Consider the following 19721-nt stretch of genomic DNA (forward strand, 5'->3'; position numbering starts at 1 on the left):
CAATTTCCGTCCTTTTGTTTCCTTTCTTTGAGCTAAATTTCCATCGCAAATTAATCTATTTTTTGTGTTATTGAGAGCAAGATATCGTTTATATATGAATGCATAAGGATAATTGGTAAATACCCAAAAAGCAGTTGGTGGATTACAGAGGTAAAATATTTTATAAAATACTCGATTTTTATGATAATGATGATTATTATAATAGCAATGATAAGGATAATGATGATGATATTAGTCATGATATTGATAATGAGAAAGAGAATGGTGGTAATGATGTTGATATTGGTAATTATCATGCTTTATGTATTTATTCTAAACATCCTTATTATTATCCTGATTGTTATTGTTATTATCATTTTACTAATACTGGTACTACCATTCAAGTAATGATAATGAAAATGATAATGATTATAATAATGATAACACTTATAATGATAATGATAACAACAACAATGTTATTGATATTATGATTGCTATTCTTATTGTTGTTATTGCCATTACCCTAGTATTATCATTGCTATTATCATCATCATTATCATTATCATGGTGATGATAACGATAATTATGATGATGATGATGATGATGATTATAATGATTATCATTTTGTTATCATTATTGTTACTATCATTGCCAAAACTATTACCATCTTTTCTTACTATCATTATCATTATTGTTATTAATATCATGATTATCATTATTGTTATTAATATCATGATTATCATTATTGTTACTAATATCATGATTATCATTATTGTTGATATTATTATTATCATTATTATTGTTGTTATTTTACTATTATTAACATTATCATTGTTATTATTATTACTATTGTCATCATTATTATTGATATTGTTATTAGTATTATTGATGTTGTTGTTATCCTTGTTATAAACATCGTCATCATTATAATTTTTTGTTATTTTATTATTATCATCATTATTATCATCAATATCATCATTATTTCCATTATTATCTTTGTTATAATTATCATCATCATATTATGTTATTTCTATTATCATCAAAATCATCATTACCACCATTATCATTATTATTACTATTATTATGATCATTAATGCTTATTAATTGTAAAAAATATAGAATATGTATTTGACAGGTTTCGAATATTTTTTGCTAAAAGTTATTCATTCTCATATTACTTCTATATTATTTCCTTTCTATATTATTGTCATCATCATCATTTTTGCTGTGTATCTGATAAAGGTCATTGGCATTATTGTTATTGTTGTTGTTATTATTATTATTATTTATCTATTATTATTATTTATATATTATTATTATTTATTTATTATTATTATTATTATTTATTTATTATTAATAATGTTATTTATTAATTATTATTATTATTCATTTATTCATTTATTTTATCATTAATATTATTAATATTATTATTATCATTATTATCATTATCATATTCATTATCACTATATATCATATCATCACTATATCCAGTATCATTATCTATCGCTTTATCATTTTCTTTTTGTTATTATTATTTGGAGGAGGTGCCAGCACTCTCTCACACGGGGGTGCATGCGCGCGAGAGGTCGGCGCCACACCTATCTCTCTACAGGTAGCCGTATGCACACACACACACACGCACGCACACACACACACACTCTGTCTGTCTGTCTTTCTTTCTCTGTCTTTCTCACGCAGTCTCTCTCTCTCTGTCTTTCTCAGCACTCGCTCTCTCTCTGTCTCTCTCTCTCTCTCTCTCTCTCTGTCTTTCTCACGCACTCTTTCTCTCTCTCTCTCTCTCTCTCTCTCTCTCTGTCTTTCTCACGCACTCTATCTCTCTCTTTCTCTCTGTCTCTCTCTCTCTCTCTCTCTCTCTCTCTCTCTCTCTCTCTCTCTCTCTCTCTCTCTCTCTCTCTCTCTCTCTCTCTCTCTCTCTCTCTCTCTCTCTCTCACGCACACACACACATACACGTACACGCAAACACACACACACACGCACGCACGCGTACACGTAATCTCACACACACAGATAAGCGATTACGCACACACACACACATTTACACACACACGTCCACGCAAATACATACAAACGCACGCACACAAACAAACACACACCCACACACACGCAAACACACACGCACACACAGATAAGCGATTACGCACGCACGCACGCACACATGCACATCCGTAAACATCGCCCGGAAGCATGTTGTATCAAAATGCCTTTAATCAGCTTTCCTCGTCTTAGATCCCTTCTTATAACCGCACAGATTCGTGGGTTCGTTATCCGAAATATCAGTCTATCGAGGGAATACGATCTGATTGTAAAGAGAGGTTGATATTGTTCGTATTTAGGCATTTATTGATGGTCATAACCGCTTGGAAGATTTTCATTGTGGAGATCCTTTGTTACTCGAGGTAGCTTTAATGTAAAAAAAAGATGAAATAAGATAGACGAAATGTGGGATACGATCGATTATCCTATTTTATTGTTGGAATTGAACATCATTTTCATATCCGTTTTTTTTATATATATAAACCTTTTAAAGAAACGAAAGAAGTAACGATTCGAAACCAAAAAAAAAAAAAAGAAAAAAATCCTAACACACCACACACTCGTCTAATTTTCCTTCCTCGACCCCAAACCCATCCATTACCAACAAATCCCCAAGTATCTTAAAATGAATAAAGTAATAAAACCCCCAAAACGAGCATAGACGGCGACCGCTCCGGAAAATCGACCTTAGAAGCGAGAAAAGAACCAGCGCCTCAGTCTTACACAGGAAGTCCCATAGAACGCCATTTTCAAGTGCTGAGAATTTAATCCATTTCCTCCTTCAATTAGCAACTATTGTAGAGTTCATGTACCCTGTTGGGCAGCGTGAGTATCTCGTGGAGGGTCCTGTGTCGCGAAAAGGGCGATTTTGGTGGGAAATAAGCGGGAAAATGGAGGAAGATGGGGAACACTTGACACCCCAGAACGAGTTTGACGTTGACCTTGTTTTTTCCCGTTTTTTTAAGTCCTCTCCGTCTCTTCCTCTTCCTTTTCCTCGCCTTTTCCCCTTCCTCCTTCGTTGCTAGATGCCCGCGAACCCCGAGAAAGGGGAGAAAGGGCCCCGGGAGAGGTGGTTTTGGGGGAAATAAGGGATTTTAGGGTCCGGGTTTTAGAAAGTTCACGGGGTCAAGATCCTCGCGCGGACTCGTCTTCACTATTTTTTTTTTCTTTAATTTGTTTATTTTTATTATTTTCTTCCAAGTCTGTGGAGTGTTGGTATGTTATTTTTTTTTAATTCCTGTACGATTCTGGTTTTTTTATTTTTTAGGGGCGTGGGTTTTTTATTTTTTTTTTTTCGAGGGGGGGAGGGTGTGTGTTTTAAAATATATTTTAGAAGTTCCGTTTTTATTGCTATTTTTTAAATTTTAATGTCGGAGGTTTATTAGAAAGAATATTTGGGGGGAATGGATTGCCGTTGGATGGTAATTTACAATTTGCGAATTTCACGTTTACCTCCCGAGCATTTAGTATTATCTGGGTTGGCCGCAAGCCGTTTTAAGCCAACAGGGAGATTTACGTGACGCCGGAATGACTGCCACTGGCCTGACACCTATTACTTTAGCCTCCACACCTGTCAGCTCTCTGGCAAAGACCAATACACCTCCACCACAGATTCTGGCAGCTTGGGAGGGCTCGTAGACCTCCCTGACGGTGTATTGCCGATTTAGGACCTAGACGCGGCTCAGGCTTGCCAAGATGTACGTACGTTAATGGGGTTAATGGCAATCATTGCGGTGAGTGCAGGCCGTGCTCAACAGTATCCATATTTCATGCTCGAGTCAGGACGGTAAACATCCAAGAGGTTTTTGCTAATGAAATTGAGCTTTTGATGATTGCTTATGAGACTTGAAAATCGTCTTGGAGACGGATAGACTCATTTTGTCATAATAAATGATAGTTTCCTGGCCTATGCCTACATAGTGCGATATTGAAAGCTAGCGATGAACTGGTTGCGTGGATTTTTCCTTTTGAGCAAAGAGGAATAGCAAAGAATTCATTTGATGAAATAAATTAAAGTTGCTAGGTTAAGATTGGTAGGTCTTGAGGTTAGTAAACTTGTGCTGTCGAAGTTTAGAGGAATTGTTTGATCTCATTTTGGGGTAAATGGGTGAGGTATGGGTTAGATAAGTGAGGTCAGGTAGGTCTAGTAACCGACATCCTGGTGTATTAGGACTTCTGGAGCTAATTATAAACAAGATGAATTAAAATGAATGTGGGCGTGTTTGTGCCTCTGTTTGCCTGTGTGTCTGTCTCTCTGTCTGTCTGTCTCTATTTGTTTCTATCTCTCTCTATAAGATGATCAAATGATATATTATTAATACAGTTGTCAAACCATTGTCACTTATCCAAACTAAATTTTTTTGTATTTCTCAGTAGATCTGCTTCCTAAATCATGTATATGTTTGTAATGTGTTTGTGTGTGTTTTTTCATAGTTAAAAACTTCAGCTTGCAATTCTTAATTTTTGTAAGAATTGGATGTATTTGGATTTACTCATATTGTGGAGAGTATAAGTAATAATTTTGCAAAAGTAGGCCTAGGAGTAGGTTTTATTATATTGATAAGCATATTTAATTCATAGCTTGTCACTGCATTTTATTGGCTAGATTTTCTGTGAATGGCAGAAGTAAGTGTGGTAATAAAACAAGAACATACAAATAGGAATAAACAAATTTATGGGTGTACTACTAATTCATTAAGAGAATGCAGTATATATTGCCATCATATTAGTGTGATTTAACATGTCATTTTAAAGCATAACTGTCATTTCAAATTAAGGGCCAATAAAGAATTGGGGATAACCTATTATTTTTTCAAGACCAGTAGTAATCAGGAATTGCATAAAAAGAGTAATTACCATAATTATGATATGATAAGCCACATGTGTAGGTATTCATACATGTAATGCTATAGATCTGTTTAATTATTTGAAAACAAATTAACTGGAAGCCTCTTTTATAAGTTATGATTTCTTAAAGAATTTCCAAGTAAAGTTAGCAATTCTTGCCAAATACTGATAGTTGGTGTGCAATATAGTGCATTGCAATTTAGTGTAATTTTGCATCAATTTGGTTAATGAAAGTGTCAAGGAAATGGTTGATTATAAAAGTATCAGATTATATTTAACCTTTTTTTTTCTAAAAAAAAATATTGAGCAGTCTCATGGAAGGTGCAAATAGAGAAATAAGCTCACATTGTGGATATAAAATCTGCTACACTTGGTCAGATCATTGATTTAACCAGTAATCATGAAAGTGATCTTGGTTGTGACAGCAAAAAGTCCTGGGTAACTAATGGTGATATTGACCATCTTGCTCACATTTTAATGCTGTTTTTCTTTTCTTTTTTTGTCAAAGTATATTCTTAATGTGTGTGCTGGAAAATTTATGTAGCAGTCTTCAGTTCACTTGAATTAATTTATTCTGACAGCTGTTTGAGGATTCACTAGCATTTCTTGAAGTTTCTTTTTAGTTTTGCTCAAAGAACAGAATTTTTTTTAGAATTGAAGAACAGAAACAAACTTGAAGGTGAATAGGTATGTACCAGGAATCCTGTCAAATAGCTATATTTTTAAGACCATTTGTAAAAAAGTTTATGCATTTTTTTTTCTTTTTAAGCATTAGAGATCTACATGAAAACCTCTACTTTTTAATCCCATTATCATTACTGCGTTGAGGAGGTATGGCCGGGATCTCATTTGGCTAACATGGCTGGCAAGTGTTTATTTTGCATGGAAAGGTTTCAGAACTAAGTTACCTGTTTACATTTATTTTGAATGGGGAGGAACAGCTGGGTGTGGTGTTGTGGCAAGCACTTATTGTTGTTTATTTTAAGTGGGGAGGAAGAGCTGGGTGTGGTGTTGTGGCAAGCACTTATTGTTGTTTATTTTAAGTGGGGAGGAACAGCTGGGTGTGGTGTTGTGGCAAGCACTTATTGTTGTTTATTTTAAGTGGGGAGGAAGAGCTGGGTGTGGTGTTGTGGCAAGCACTTATTGTTGTTTATTTTAAGTGGGGAGGAAGAGCTGGGTGTGGTAGCTAGGTTGTGTGAGTACAGCTTGTGCTTCTGGAGTGCATTGATTACTGCCCAGAAGCCGGGGACAAATTCTTTTCAGGGATTCAGGTTGGAAATTATTTTAAGGTCAGAGTAGTGCACTTTCAGGAAAATGGATGATCTTGTCAATGAAAATGATTTAGTTGAGATTGTAGATTATTTATTGGAAATTAGTATTGGTCAGATAGATACCTATTAAAAAAAAAAAGTGTTATTTTTGATGTTTTTTTATATGTAATTTACTACAACCTGAATTGAAATTTATTTAAGATAAACTATAGGATTAAAAAATATAGGAAAACAATGCAATCCTGTTTATCATCAAAGCCAGCAAATATGGAGGAATGAGGTTGTAACTTTTTTGTTTTCCAAGAATTTGGAGAGAATTTATGGGTGGGCACAGGCTTTTTCGTCTCTTCTACTTTTTTTTATGATATAACAGCTTTTCAAGCCAGTGTAGCACATGAAGACATTTTGCATAGAAAGAAATTAAATTGATATTTTCTCTTGCAGCACCTGGTCCTCCTGGCCCACCCGGTCCCTCGGGTCCGGGTGGACCCCCAGGACCAGCTGGCCCCCCAGTGCCCCGACCCTTGAACCTACCGCCGGGACCGACGCCGGTCCCTGGCCCCATCACTACCATTGTACCGCAAGCCCCTGGTACGCCAGCTGTTGCAACAGGGACAGGCATGACTGCCCTCCTACCGCCAGAACTACCTAGTAAGTATTGAAGTATGGTTTTCCTTGGGGTTCTCCCAGGAGGAGGAAAGCAACAGGAAATGCCTTGAGAGTCTTTCATGTTCAGATTTATTTTGTTCAGGTGAAAGACGAGTTGTAAGGATCTCTTTGGTTAAGGCTTTGTTGGTGTTTGTTATCCATTCTTGCCTGAATAAACTGAACCTAGATGTTTGGTGGCAAGGGTCCACATCACATATGGTCAGCCTGCTCAAAGTGGGATAAACATGTGTTCCATGTATTTTGCACTTGAGCAGATGACTGCATACACAACCTGGTACATGGTTCTGTTTGGCACAGCTAAATTTTGGTCACCATTGGGGTAAAGGACCATGTCTGAGATTTACAGTCAGGGTTTATGTCAATTGTACTAGTGAGCCACTTCCCCCCCTAACTTATTCATTACAGCCCTCTATAGTACTCCAGGTAGAATTACAGCCCTCTATTGTACTCCAGGTAGAATTTACTTACATCTGATTCTCTGTTCTTTTCTTTTGACACACCAGCTTTTGTAGCACCAAGAAGACCGAATCTCGGGCGAGAAGGTCGACCTATCACGTTGCGGGCCAATCACTTCCAGATCTCTATGCCAAGAGGTTACATTCACCACTATGATATTAGTATTACCCCTGACAAATGCCCGCGCAAGGTTAATCGGGAAATTATTGAGACGATGGTCCATGCTTTCCCTAGAATTTTTGGCACTCTAAAGGTATGTGTGGGAATATTTTTGATTCTATATTTTTTTTGTTCTTTCATGGTTTTGAGTGTGATTTGCAATGTATTTATTTATTAATTTACTGATTGCTAGCATGTATATTTATAGATTGTTAAATATTGTATGCCTCAAACATTTTCATGATATATAATAAGGTCTTTTGTTTCGTAGCCTGTCTTCGATGGGAGAAGCAATTTATACACCAGAGATCCCCTGCCCATTGGTAATGAAAAAATGGAGCTAGAGGTGAGGAATGATTATTGTTTTAATCTCATGATATATTCTGTTAAAATAAATAATCCTTAATGTTGAGCTTTCTGTGATTTAGTTTGAGTAATTGTTACTCATTGCCTATTTATTTTTCACAGGTAACGTTACCAGGGGAAGGACGTGACAGGGTGTTCAAGGTAGCGATGAAATGGTTAGCACAAGTAAATCTATATACGTTAGAAGAAGCATTGGAAGGACGGACAAGAACCATTCCTTATGATGCAATACAGGTGGGTTTAGATGCATAAATCAATGTAATTTGTGTGGTTTAACTGTTAAAAGTATTATCATTCTTGTCAGTCCTATAAACAACCAGTACAGTTCTGGCTTTTATCATGATTTGGATGACTTTTGTTCCATCAGGCACTAGATGTCGTGATGCGTCATTTGCCATCCATGACGTACACCCCAGTGGGCAGGTCCTTCTTCTCCGCTCCAGATGGCTATTATCACCCCTTGGGAGGTGGAAGGGAAGTGTGGTTTGGCTTCCACCAAAGTGTAAGACCTTCACAGTGGAAGATGATGCTAAACATTGACGGTAAGGATTCTGCTTCTTTATGTGTAGTGAGAAGTATTCTGAGGAATTATTCTCTGAAAGAAGATATCATGTTTTGTTTACATACTGCTGTAGATGTAAAAGTTATGAATTAAATAAATTGCCCCTTTTTCCTACAGTGTCAGCTACAGCATTTTACAAGGCCCAGGCAGTAATAGAATTTATGTGTGAAGTGTTAGATATTCGAGAAATAGGTGAGCAGAGGAAACCTCTAACGGATTCCCAGCGTGTCAAGTTCACAAAGGAAATTAAGGGTCTGAAGGTAATTTTTATGTATATAAATTTTATACTATTCATTTACTGTTTTTTGAATATATACTTTTTTCATGATCTCAAAGTTGAAATAACATTGATTCGAGAATATTGTACACTTACTTGCCTTTGGAAGACGGTACATGGATTTATGAACAAGTATCCTTTTTACTCTTCAGATTGAAATCACACACTGTGGTGCGATGCGAAGAAAGTACAGGGTGTGCAATGTCACAAGAAGACCAGCACAGATGCAGTCGTAAGTTGTGCGCTTTTTTGCTTGCTTGTGTTATATTTTTAGTGCTGCTTCTGAAACCATGGAAAGGATAGTTTAATGACAAACTGAATGTGCTACATATTTATTTAAGGTCTTTTTGTTAAGGCAACTGCTTTCATTTTCAAATGTAGAATAGTAAAACATTTTCTTGTTTCTTACTATTTCATTGTTGATTTTATATTAAATTTCTTACCCTGTGTATTGTTTGTGTATTCACATGCTTGTCAGCTCCCTCCCTTAAAGAAAACATGAAAAAATGTTTTACCAAAAGATCTAAGATCCCTTGACCTCTATTTGAGGAAGTGTCGGAGATTTGTTGCATGTCTCGGGAAGCAATTTTGTAAAGATATGACCTTGAATGCTTGGCTTTCCCTTTGTCTTGATAAGAAATGTACACTTTTGGCCAAATATTGTATATGAATGTTATCAGCAGGTTATCAATCTTTTTGAGAATTCTTGTTTTGGACCCCCCTCCCCCTGTTAACCCAATAACGACGGGTGTCCAACATATGAGACATCTCCAAAAAATAAACATTGCCGGGCGTCCCGCCAATGTGACGCTGTATTGGGGCTCATGCTCCAACACAGCAGTGGGCCATAGCCGGCAGGCGGACAGACTCCAGGGAAACTCCGCCTGCCGATTTTGTAGCCGCCCGATTTTCTTTTTTCCTTCAAAATATACTGGCGTTAATGGGTTAAACAAGAACACTCAAAAGATATGACAAGATTACGGTATTCACGTCTAAATAATGTTGGAGTTTCACATTCCTTCAGTAGGGGTATTTTCCGATCTTAAAATAGACAGGCTTTTAATTAATTCAATTCTGCTTTCTTCAGGTTCCCATTGCAGCTAGAGAATGGTCAGACTGTGGAATGTACTGTTGCAAAATATTTCCTTGACAAATACAAAATGAAACTCAGGTTCCCCCATCTACCTTGCCTTCAGGTGAGTTCCAGTTTTGTGCAAAATGCTAGGTGGAGATGTAAAACTCTGCCTAGATAGTCTGTAACCCTTTTGTCGTTATGAATACATTTGATATTATTCCAGTTTTGGTTGTTGACATTTTATTACTTAAGTTATTCTTGTTACAGTTATCATAGCTAGTTTTTTGTTATTAAAATATTTAAGCATTATTCTAACTTCTAGTCTTCAAGTAATTACAGCAGTGTTATTTAACAGAAAGAGCTTTTTTTTTTATATTTCTTTAGGTGGGACAAGAACACAAACACACATACCTTCCTCTGGAAGTATGCAACATAGTACCTGGACAACGATGCATCAAGAAACTAACAGACATGCAGACATCTACCATGATCAAGGCAACAGCTAGATCTGCACCTGATAGGGAGAGAGAGATCAACAATCTGGTCCGAAAGGCAGACTTTAACAATGACCCGTACATGCAAGAATTTGGTCTGACGATCAGTACAGCTATGATGGAGGTAAGCCGGTTGCAGGGGGTTGTTACTTCTCACTACTTCCTATTAGTGTTAGAGAATGTAATCTTTCAAAAGAAGTGGATGTTGTAAAGAAGAAAAAGTGTATATATTTCTGGTAAGAAATGCCACAGTGGGTTTCTTTTCTGTACCTTCTCTCACTTTTCTTTCTATCTGTTTCTCTGGCTGTTCATTATTTTTTCTTTCTTTCTCTCTCTCTCCCTCCTTACCTCCCTCCCCTCCCTCCTTCTCTCACTCTTACTCTGAACAAGTATCACGTATATGAAGATCTCTATATGATAAATTGAAATTTATTCATATTATCAAGGAAAGCAAAGTGTAAGGTAAGACACGTGATACGTCATTTGCCTTATTTCCGAGTTCTGTGTGGCCATTGTTCATCCGAAACATGGCAGCATTTTCTTTAAGTGCTTGTTTTTGTATGTCCTTTTAATGATTGTACACAGATTTGTTTATTTTTATTATTATTGTTCTTATTCTTTTTATGTAGCATTGCTGTCTTGAGATAATTTTGCCATATTGCCCTTATTGCTTACTTGCCACTCATGAACCACATGTATATTGTTTCTCTTTGAAGTGGATGATGTGTGTCTAATGGGAGAACATGTTTTCTATTCCTCCAGGTCCGAGGTCGCGTACTCCCACCCCCAAAGCTCCAATATGGAGGGCGAACAAAGCAGCAAGCTCTGCCCAACCAGGGGGTGTGGGACATGAGAGGGAAACAGTTCTTCACAGGGGTAGAAATCCGCGTGTGGGCCGTTGCATGCTTCGCCCCACAGCGCACAGTGAGAGAAGATGCGCTGCGCAATTTTACACAGCAACTACAAAAGATTAGTAATGATGCTGGTAAGTTGTAAGGGTGGGAGGAAGAGCAATCAAGTCTGTGTTGAGTAGGTCTTTGCAAATAGTTTATAGAACCCATTTCTTCGTTACGTCATCAGAGAGGTTACAGACAACTTATTCCTTTTGTATTTCTTTACTGTACTTTTATTTTATTTTGATTTATTCATTTCTTGTGTGAGGGTAAAGGGGAATGCATACATTCAGTTTTCCTGTGTTTTTTCTTTCTCTTTCTTTAAATTCTTGTTCAGTTTGATTGACTTTCCTTTGAACATAGTACAGAGGTTATAAGACATGCCTTGGCATTGCCTCTCAAGATCTTTACAAGGAAAAGCTCTCTCAAAGACTGCAAAGACACTGCTTCACTATGCGCTGTGGGGCGAAGCACGCGGCGGCCCGCACTTGGATTTCCACTCAGTGAGAAGATTCTACAAGGCAGCACAACTCTCATCATCCTCATTGAGCGACTCTTATTTTTTTTTTACTTTTTTTTATATATACAGACAACATTCTGAGTGTGAGAGGCTGTTTGTAATCTATTTGCGTAAGAAATCTTAGTTTTCCCAGTATTGGCTGCAGTTCAGTCCTCTCCTTTTCTTTATTTCTTGCTGTTCTTAAGTTTATTTTAGAAATTTTATGAGGCTAGATGGTCCATTGCTCCAAGATTTTTACTCCAAAGTCATTCCCTCCCCCCACCCCAAGTAGTTTTACAACAGCCTCTTTGATGGCTAAAAGTGTCTTCCACCGAAAGATCCATTTGACGTGATTCCCTCCAGGCATGCCCATCATTGGCCAGCCGTGCTTCTGCAAGTATGCCAACGGTCCTGACCAGGTAGAGCCCATGTTCCGTTACCTGAAGAGCACATTCACCGGTCTGCAGCTTGTTTGTGTTGTTCTACCAGGCAAAACTCCTGTCTATGGTAAGGTGCTGAGGATGTTTCACTAGTATACATTGGTATTGTCATGACCTTATGAAATACAGTAGATATTAGTAATAGGTTAAGAAGAGAAGACTGGATATTTCACGGTTCTTGGGGGATTCTTCAATCAGATTAGATATCTTTAGTGGATTTTCCTTTTTCTGTTTGTTTGGTCCAGAATTACAGTTCCTATCAAATCAAGTGTTTTAGTGCCATGCCTTACCCTAACCACTTCCTTTATTTTAATACTTGCACTTGGTTAGAGGGTGGTGCAGAGCGCATGGATGTAAGTAAAAATGATATCTGCACAATACACTGAACAAATACGTAAGCTCCTCTCTTGTGCTGCATAGCCCTGCTCAACAGTGACTTAATTTCCTCTTTCTTTTCTTTTTGCAACAGCTGAAGTGAAGCGTGTGGGTGACACTGTCTTGGGAATGGCTACCCAATGTGTCCAGGCCAAGAATGTGAACAAAACCTCACCGCAAACACTGTCCAACCTCTGTCTCAAAATAAACGTGAAGTTGGGAGGCATCAACTCCATTCTTGTTCCAGGCATCAGGTACAGTATTGTTATTGAAAGAAAGGTCTTGTGGTGCTCATATTTGATTTTGAAATCTTTAAACTCTTCTCTTGAATATAATAAATATGTATTACTTGTTACACTTGGATGGTGAGTTTGTCGGCTGTTTGCAACAGTAGTAAGGCGAAATTTAATGTAATTATTCCTGTTTCAGACCAAAAGTGTTCAATGAGCCTGTGATCTTCCTGGGTGCTGATGTAACTCATCCACCAGCGGGTGATAATAAGAAGCCGTCCATTGCAGCCGTAGTAGGATCTATGGATGCTCATCCATCACGCTATGCTGCAACTGTCCGGGTCCAGCAGCACAGACAGGTAGGCAGTGCATTTGTTTTTGTTTGTTTTGTTCTTGCAGTTGATTATGTATCTTGACATTTGGGTCATGCCAGTTTTACTTATAGATGATATTAACACTTCCTGTTTCTATTTACGTTTTTATTTATTTTATATTTTTTATATTGGGTTTTCATGGAGGGTTATATATGATTTCGATGAAATTGTGTTGGTTTTACGTATGTTTGTTTTCTTTTGGTTATTTGTTTGCTGCATATTCAGGTTTTTATGCATTAGGGTTGTTTTTTGAGTCGCTTGTTACATTTTTCACTTCCTTATGACTTTATCAGACAACACACAGAAAGATACATCAACAAGCAGTTAGGCAGTGCTTTCAGAATTTATTCTTGGGCAATTATAAAGTTTTGAAATGAAAAGTAATTTCAGATTTCATATATTCTTGTATTATAGTGATATCAGTATATCTGATTATTTCATTTCCATCTATACTTGTATGTGGTTGTACACTCTTGGAAATGTCTCGCTAAAGCTTTGATATTCAAAAGATAAGGTCCTGCCTCCTCTCGGATAGATTTTTACTATGCCTATGCCTCATGATGTTGGTTAATTGGTGTCTATTGTCATTATGTTCATGTGATTAATCTATTGAGTATTTTGTTGCATAAATGGGGTTGTCTCCACAGCCATTGTATTGCTGTTGTCTTGAATAGTGATAGGTTTGAAAATACAGTAGGGAGATACCAACAGCAGATAAACTACAATAGATATTTGTATTTGTTTGGTATTTTGTAGGCATAAAGAAGGTAGAGAGATGCTAAATAGGCACAGCACTTTGTAGTTCAATTATCCTGGTTCAATAGGAGGTTTTGGCAAAAATTGTAGAGACAATTGCGTGCTTCCCCCCCCCCCCCCCTTCCAAGTATAAAAGAGCCCCCCGGTTGGAAGTCATAAGCACTGGCATATAGTACTTGTGTCAAATAAATGGCCTATCAATTTATTCCCCTGCTTTATGGAAACCCTTTTCAACTTGTTCAGAAGGAGTCTTGTCCTCCTTGCAATTATTTTCATAGAAATCACATTGATCAGTACATCCATAAATTTATTGTTTGTCTGAAGATTGATTGCATATTTTATTTGCAGCTGTCATTCTTTACTTTTTAATTGTTTGTGCTTTTTGTAATTTTGGTGTTTTTATTTATGTATATCTATATTTGACATATTTTCCGTTCTTTACCTGACATTGGCTACACAAGTCTTAAGAAATGTGGGGATTAGAGATTTGAAAAGTAAAAAAGATGAATTTACCGAGAAAGATGTGAGTGGGAATAGATATGTTCACAAGACAAAAAGAATTTTCTTACAATTTCTCCCTCTCTAGGGTGATGAGCATATGAAGTGTAGATGTAAATGTTTTTAAAAGTTGTTTATTTATTTGTTTGTTTATTTATCTGTTTGTATATATATATATTATATATATATATATATATATATATATATATATATATATATATATAAATTTATTTTATTTTACTTATTTATAGGGAAGATGAATTTGCATGATGTTTTTTGGTTTGAAAGGAGTAGCTGTTGATATACTAACAAGAGGATTGTTGAAGGAAAACATTCACTCAGTCCAAACGGAATTAACAAACTCTCTTTTTCATTTCATTCCATTCCATAAGTAGTTAGAATATTCCTGAGAGATGGAATCATCTTTGTAATTAGAAAAAGAGTTCTAAGAGCACAAAAAGGATTTCAGTATTTTGCTCCACATTCATTTTAAACTTTCAGAAAAGGTGAATAAGAAAAGTGCTTTACAGTAAGTTCTTGATCAAGTATACGCTTAAAAGGCATCATCGGGAGTTTTTTTTTTTTTTTTTTTTTTCTCATTCAAATGCTTAAAGTCTCTCCATTTGTGTTACAAGGGATGGAAAGGTATATATATATCCTTCTTTGAGAAACCTTAAGGAGCTAAAAGTTTGTTTTGAATAGCAATGTGCGGAGTGTGTATGTCTTTGATTTAAATAAAGGTGGGTTGAATTGTGTCTGTCTTCTGGATTTGCCACATGAGGATATAATGAAGATTTTTTATCATTGCTTTTACACATGCACTATCATCAGACTATTTCAGTCATATCTTGCCAGTCTTTTGATGTTTGGGGATTTAAAGAGAAGTGTTGCTAAATTTCCCAAATGAAGCTCCCTTTTTTTAAGTAGTATGAGATTTTTTGTCATCGTGCGCCATGCCTAGCATTCACTGAACTATTTAAAAGTGAAGGAAAGAAAGATTGGTGATAGACTCAAATCAACACAACCTTTTTCAAAGTGATGTGTGGGTAGTTATGTTTAGTGAATGGTAATGCGGATTAAGTGAAAAAAGAAGCCACACTTAAAAAAAAATAAATAAATAAATAAAATAAAAAAAGAGAGAGAGAAAAGAATACAGATTTTGCAATGTGATGATGTTTCTATTGCTAAGAGTGAATAATTCAGAAGTGAAGATGATGAAAAAAAAAAAAAAAAAAAAAGATGAAACCAAAAATCGGATTAAAATACTACAGTAACAGATTAGCCTCATGTTCTCGCTATGATGTATTTGGTAATAGGGTTCAAATGACGCCTTCCTCTCCTCCCTGTTGTAGCTTTTCCCTTGATGTCCCTTACATTAATTTGCTACTGATGAGGGGATTGCTATTCAGTGAAAGAATGAGTAAACCAATAGTTCTTAAAGGTTAAAAGCTCATTGAGATTTTGAGTATAAATGTCTCTTGATGGATTGTCGCAAAAGGCTGCTCATTTGAGTGGATCCTGTGAGGGTTAACGGCCAGTCCAGCTGTAACTTTGTGAGGTGACAGTGAAGATATGTGTACTTGAGTCCCCTTGTGTTGTCAAATCATGGCATATTCCCAACTAATTTTATGTTAAGGTTAAAGTTGAGTGGCACATACCTAACTTGTGGGAAAAAAATCTTTGCTATTAAAAGAAAAAAAAAAAAAGTCAGTCAGTACCAAATACAATCAATAAGCGTTGAATTTGCCATTAACAGAATGGATCAACAACACAAGGCCAAAGTGCCAGTGACGGCTCGCGACCCAGACAACTGACTTTCGCGAGGACGGCACATGACGCAAGTATTTTTCCTTTTTTGAACCATTGGTAACAAATGATAATTTTTACCTCTCAAGAGTTTCCCATTTATTTTCACATTGCAGATCACATGGATCTTGGTGGCACTTGTAATGTGTAAATGTCAGTGATAAGTTATATCCTGTCGGCAAAACCAGAATACAGCACAAGTCAAGCTTTGACCCCTCCCAGTCTGTGTTATCAGTTGCTTAATGGAAGTACTTATCTTGCTCAGACCAGTGTGTAGGCTCAGATATTGTCCTTACTGAAAGCGGTGGCAGAGTATTCCCCTGTTTTTTTGTGTGTTTACTCTCCCTCTCCTCTGGGAGTCTCATAAATGAATATCATCATCCTCAGTGATTTGCCATGTGTAGTATTTATTAAATTGAGTCACCTCCTCCTTTTTAAAACATCTCATCAACCATTTTTAACACTGAGTTTAGGATTAAAGAATAAAACTGATGATAATGAAATCCAGTAATGTCATCTCCTTAAAACCATGACAGGGATTTGTGACTCCTGTGCTTGTTGTGGAGAAGCATATGTTGTTGGTGGAAGTTGACCCATCATTAACTGTTCTTTCCAAATAACAGGAGGTGATCCAGGAACTCTCTTCTATGGTGAAGGAGTTGCTCATCCAGTTCTACAAGTCTACGCGGTTCAAGCCCAACAGGATCATCCTTTATCGGGATGGTGTGAGCGAAGGACAATTCCAGACTGTGCTCCAGCATGAGCTGACTGCCATGAGAGAGGCTTGCATAAAGTTGGAAGCGGATTACAAGCCTGGCATCACGTACATTGCTGTGCAGAAGAGACATCATACAAGGTGAGTGTGTTTGGGAACAGTGTTATGAACTTAGCAGCTGATTTTGATTTTGGCTATGTAGCACAGAGGTGTTGCTGCTGGGAAATCATTGCCTTTCATAGTGAAGACACCATGATGGTTGCAACATATAGGAACTCAAATGTTTTATGCTCCTGTTGTTTGTCACAAAGTAATGGAAGTGCTAAAGAGTAATTTTTTTCCAGATTGTTCTGTTCTGACAAGAAAGAACAGAGTGGCAAGAGTGGTAATATTCCTGCAGGTACAACTGTTGATGTGGGCATCACGCATCCAACTGAGTTTGACTTCTACCTCTGCTCTCATCAGGGCATCCAGGTGTGTAGATTTTGATACTGCTTGTGTTGTTCATCCTTATGTAGTTGGTTTACATATTTCCTCATGATATTCCATGTGAAATGTTGATTTTGATAGATTCACAAAAAGGTAGATACTTTTTGCCTCTATAATAGCTTTAGTACTATTGTATACTATCCTGTTAATCTTAAATATCTTAGGGCTTTAAATGATGTGCATATGCAAACAGTGAGGTGATTTTTCTTCCAGGGCACAAGTCGTCCCAGTCACTACCATGTTCTGTGGGATGATAACCACTTTGACAGTGATGAGCTGCAGTGCCTGACCTACCAGTTGTGTCATACCTATGTAAGATGTACACGATCAGTCTCCATACCTGCTCCAGCCTATTATGCTCACCTGGTAGCCTTCAGGGCTCGTTATCATCTCGTCGAAAAGGAGCATGACAGGTGAGTTTCATGTTCGAGTACTTCTTTTTCTCTAATGCAATGTGTTCCTGTGCTGCAACCAAAATACCTAATATCGATGCAATTGTGTGTAATGTGACTTTTGTTATCTTAAGGCTTGTATTTTTTCCTTTTTTTTCCCCTTTGAAGTTACTCTTTTCTGTTTACATTTTTCTAATGATTATGATCCTTGTGTTTTCAGTGGAGAGGGGTCACACCAATCTGGCAACAGTGAGGATCGCACACCATCTGCCATGGCAAGGGCAGTTACAGTGCATGTCGACACAAACAGAGTCATGTACTTCGCTTAACATCTCTCCTTACCTAGTCTGCCTCAAGGTTCACAACATCATCATGCAAGAAGAAGAGTCTGGTCTTAAAAGTGGGCTCATTTGCAGAAGAACTCGTCGATGGATCCTCTTCATTGTGGTTAATTTTAATTGATAGATGACCATTTTAAGCTGACTTTTTTTTTTCTTCTTTTCTTTGACTGGTTTGGAACTTTCACAGATTTTATATTTTGTTTTTATGGTACGATGGATTTTTTTTATTTGATAATGGCCCAAATTAATTGCACATGATAAAATGTGTGTGTAAATATTGACCATAACTAAGGATTTTCTAGCGATTGTGTAGTATCATGAACTTGCACTTAATTACTAGCTTTAAATTTTAAGATTTCCACTTTGAGGTTCACCACCTCTTGTTATATTTTGGAAACCAACAATTGAATTGTCTTTATTTCATTTATTTATTTTTTCACAATAATACTTCTGGGTGAATTCAGTTGACACTTTCACCCTTTGCACGATCTGTGAAATTTACCATTCTCTGTAGAACCATTAAAATGGTCACACGTTGAATGTTTAAGGAAGATGGAATCATGTACCTGCTGAAATGTACCTCATGCCTCCCATAGATGTTGGCTTGTGTACCACATGCGTTTGTTGCATGCTGAGTCAGTGCATGGTAGGTTCATGTCTTTGTGCATGCTCCAAAGCATGGGGATAACTTCTGTGACAGCAGCATTAAGCTTGCATTTTCATTACATCAAGTAATATTGAATTTTTAAGTGTACTGGTGTATTTTGTATGGAATGCACTTGTGTGGTGCACAACTCTTTAACGAGTCATAATTTTGATCACTATTACATGCAGTCTGGTGAGTAGTGATGGGGTTTCAGCAGTGGAGTGCTGATATTTATTGATTCGTGCTCATTCTTTCTTTGCTGTAAAGCATATTATTCTGAATGTAATCAGTATGATTTTTAAAATTTTCCATTTGTTTATTGTGTCAAAAAGTGTACATTTTGAACTCCATGATTACTGACCAGAGAGCATGTAGGTGTTGTATGGATAATGCCGGGAAATCCAAAGCCACAGCGACATGGGGTTTTAATGAATTAAGGTTTAAGGCTCCTGCAGTCATATTTTTTACTGCCATTAATGTTTTTATTTTTATTTGTTTTTTTTTTATTATTATTTTTTAAATGTGTAAAGGGTTTAATAACCCTTGAACTCATGTGTATATAGCTGGAAGGGGCATTGCACTTGCATAAAATTAGTAGGATACTATGTTTATGGAACATTGTCCAATGTTGAAAAATGGTTGGTTATTGTGTTATCAAAGCTGTCATTACTCAGCCATGTACGTATAGATTCAAATATTACCATACAGCGCAAGCGTGAATGTAGAGTCCAAGGCATGCCCCGTCCATATCATAAGCACATGGATTTCCTAGTCTAAGACCGCAACTTTTGAATATCACTGTTTGCCATAGAATGGATGGGAATACTTAGCAATCATCTACAACGGGGTAGTTTTGTTTGGGTGACAGTTTAGGTAGCAAACAAGAAAAAAAAAGGAAGGAGATGAACAAAATTGTATCGCCTGGTATAATCCCGGTGGTGTTCAGAGAAATCGGTCTAGAACTCAGACATGCAGAGTTCTGCAGACTTCGCAGTGGTACTCATCGTAGAATACATACGATTGCTTCCAAGACAAGAATTGTAACCGAGCATGTTT

At 36.8% G+C, this 19721-nt stretch overlaps 1 protein-coding gene across 4 annotated transcripts; it reads left to right on the forward strand.

Annotated features, from left to right (window-relative positions):
- The first annotated feature begins 2735 nt into the window (after positions 1-2735).
- Positions 2736-19301, forward strand: AGO1 (protein argonaute-2). Of its 4 annotated transcripts, none has more exons than XM_070139900.1 (19): positions 2736-2860; positions 6598-6804; positions 7317-7531; positions 7709-7783; positions 7906-8037; positions 8171-8345; positions 8483-8625; positions 8795-8874; positions 9730-9838; positions 10102-10335; positions 10974-11196; positions 11967-12110; positions 12513-12672; positions 12848-13007; positions 16033-16113; positions 16706-16938; positions 17142-17271; positions 17500-17699; positions 17899-19301. In XM_070139900.1, the coding sequence occupies exons 1-19, from the start codon at positions 2842-2844 to the stop codon at positions 18005-18007; spliced, it is 2829 nt and encodes a 942-aa protein (XP_069996001.1). In that variant the 5' UTR covers positions 2736-2841; the 3' UTR covers positions 18008-19301. The 4 variants fall into 4 exon arrangements, with proteins under 4 accessions (XP_069996001.1, XP_027229816.1, XP_069996002.1 ...); XM_027374015.2 differs by having other exon boundaries at positions 7326-7531; XM_070139901.1 differs by lacking the exon at positions 16033-16113.
- Positions 19302-19721: the final 420 nt, after the last annotated feature.

Source organism: Penaeus vannamei, chromosome 26, assembly GCF_042767895.1.
Source record: "Penaeus vannamei isolate JL-2024 chromosome 26, ASM4276789v1, whole genome shotgun sequence".
NCBI classification, from domain to species: Eukaryota; Metazoa; Arthropoda; class Malacostraca; order Decapoda; family Penaeidae; genus Penaeus; species Penaeus vannamei.

What these genes read in the sequence shown, in the direction of transcription:
- AGO1 (XM_070139900.1), top strand. An exon ending in CCCATCTACCTTGCCTTCAG is followed by an intron (nt 9,839 to 10,101) that starts GTGAGTTCCAGT and finishes ATATTTCTTTAG; the next exon opens with GTGGGACAAGAACACAAACA. An exon ending in CAGAAGAGACATCATACAAG is followed by an intron (nt 16,939 to 17,141) that starts GTGAGTGTGTTT and finishes ATTTTTTTCCAG; the next exon opens with ATTGTTCTGTTCTGACAAGA.